This window comes from Eimeria mitis, genomic scaffold (assembly GCF_000499745.2).
Source record: "Eimeria mitis Houghton genomic scaffold, Emh_scaff1401, whole genome shotgun sequence".
NCBI lineage: Eukaryota > Apicomplexa > Conoidasida > Eucoccidiorida > Eimeriidae > Eimeria > Eimeria mitis.
In genome coordinates, this window is record NW_013569073.1 from 4,307 (window position 1) to 5,221 (window position 915).

General features: G+C 38.7%; 1 protein-coding gene across 1 annotated transcript in view; it reads right to left on the reverse strand.

Annotated features, from left to right (window-relative positions):
* The window catches only part of EMH_0036180 (uncharacterized protein), a gene marked incomplete at both ends in the record, with an annotated part of 2,709 nt that overhangs the window by 172 nt on the left and 1,622 nt on the right, over positions 1-915 (reverse strand). The window contains one exon of the mRNA XM_013495062.1: positions 416-564. Within this exon, the coding sequence (XP_013350516.1) occupies positions 416-564 (149 nt within the window). The remainder of the gene's footprint in view (positions 1-415; positions 565-915) is intronic.

Sequence of the window (915 nt, forward strand, 5' to 3'; positions counted from 1 at the left end):
TAAACGTGCAAAATATTTCACATTTCAAGTATGTGTAGTATATATATGTTCAACGCATAGGGAATCTATACAATATATGAAATATGTATATATATCATATATAATCTATAATGTATATACAAAACATATAAAATACATATTACCTATTATCTCTCCGTATAACAACCCACAGCTATATGCTGCTTACATACATGAACGATAGCATGTATGATCGCATGCAGGATAAGATATAATACAGTTTTCAGTATTTCATGAACTTTTGCATGCACTTTTTGCATGCATTGGTGCATGCAAGTCTCACTGTAACATCAGCCCCAAGCCGTGTACACAGTCTTCTGAAGGGTAAATTCCCAACAGTTGTTAGAGGAGCTAAGAAAGTTTTTCCTTTGACTTTCTGTGTAAATCTTCGTCTTACTTCTTCATCATCCAAGTCATCAACTGATGAAATACCCACTGCTCCCACTCCCTTTGCTGCAAATGCAATATCAGCAGCAGCTGGTCCTGCTGCTGCAGCTGCTGCAGCTGATGCAGCTGCTGCAGCATCAACTGGTTGTGCTGCTGCTGCTGCAGTAGTTGCAGCATCAGCAGATTCAATAGTATTGGATTCAAATGAAGGAGGATCAGGCTGCTCAGAGTTTATAGATATAAGAGGAGAAGGAGAGGATGTTGCTGATGTGTGTTTCTGGTTGTTTGCAGCTTGCGTGTTATCTCCGTTGCTTGTTGTTGCATTCGATTGGGTTTGTTGTTTGTTTCTTTTATAATTTCTTTTTCCTCTTGTGCGATATAACACAGACTGAGTTGTTAATATATTCATTTCATCTTCTTTATGATCCTCTTTGTACTGTTGCAAATCCATTAAGGTTACCGGCCTCCCCTCTCTGTGCATATTAACCCCTGCAGCCATGAACATATACA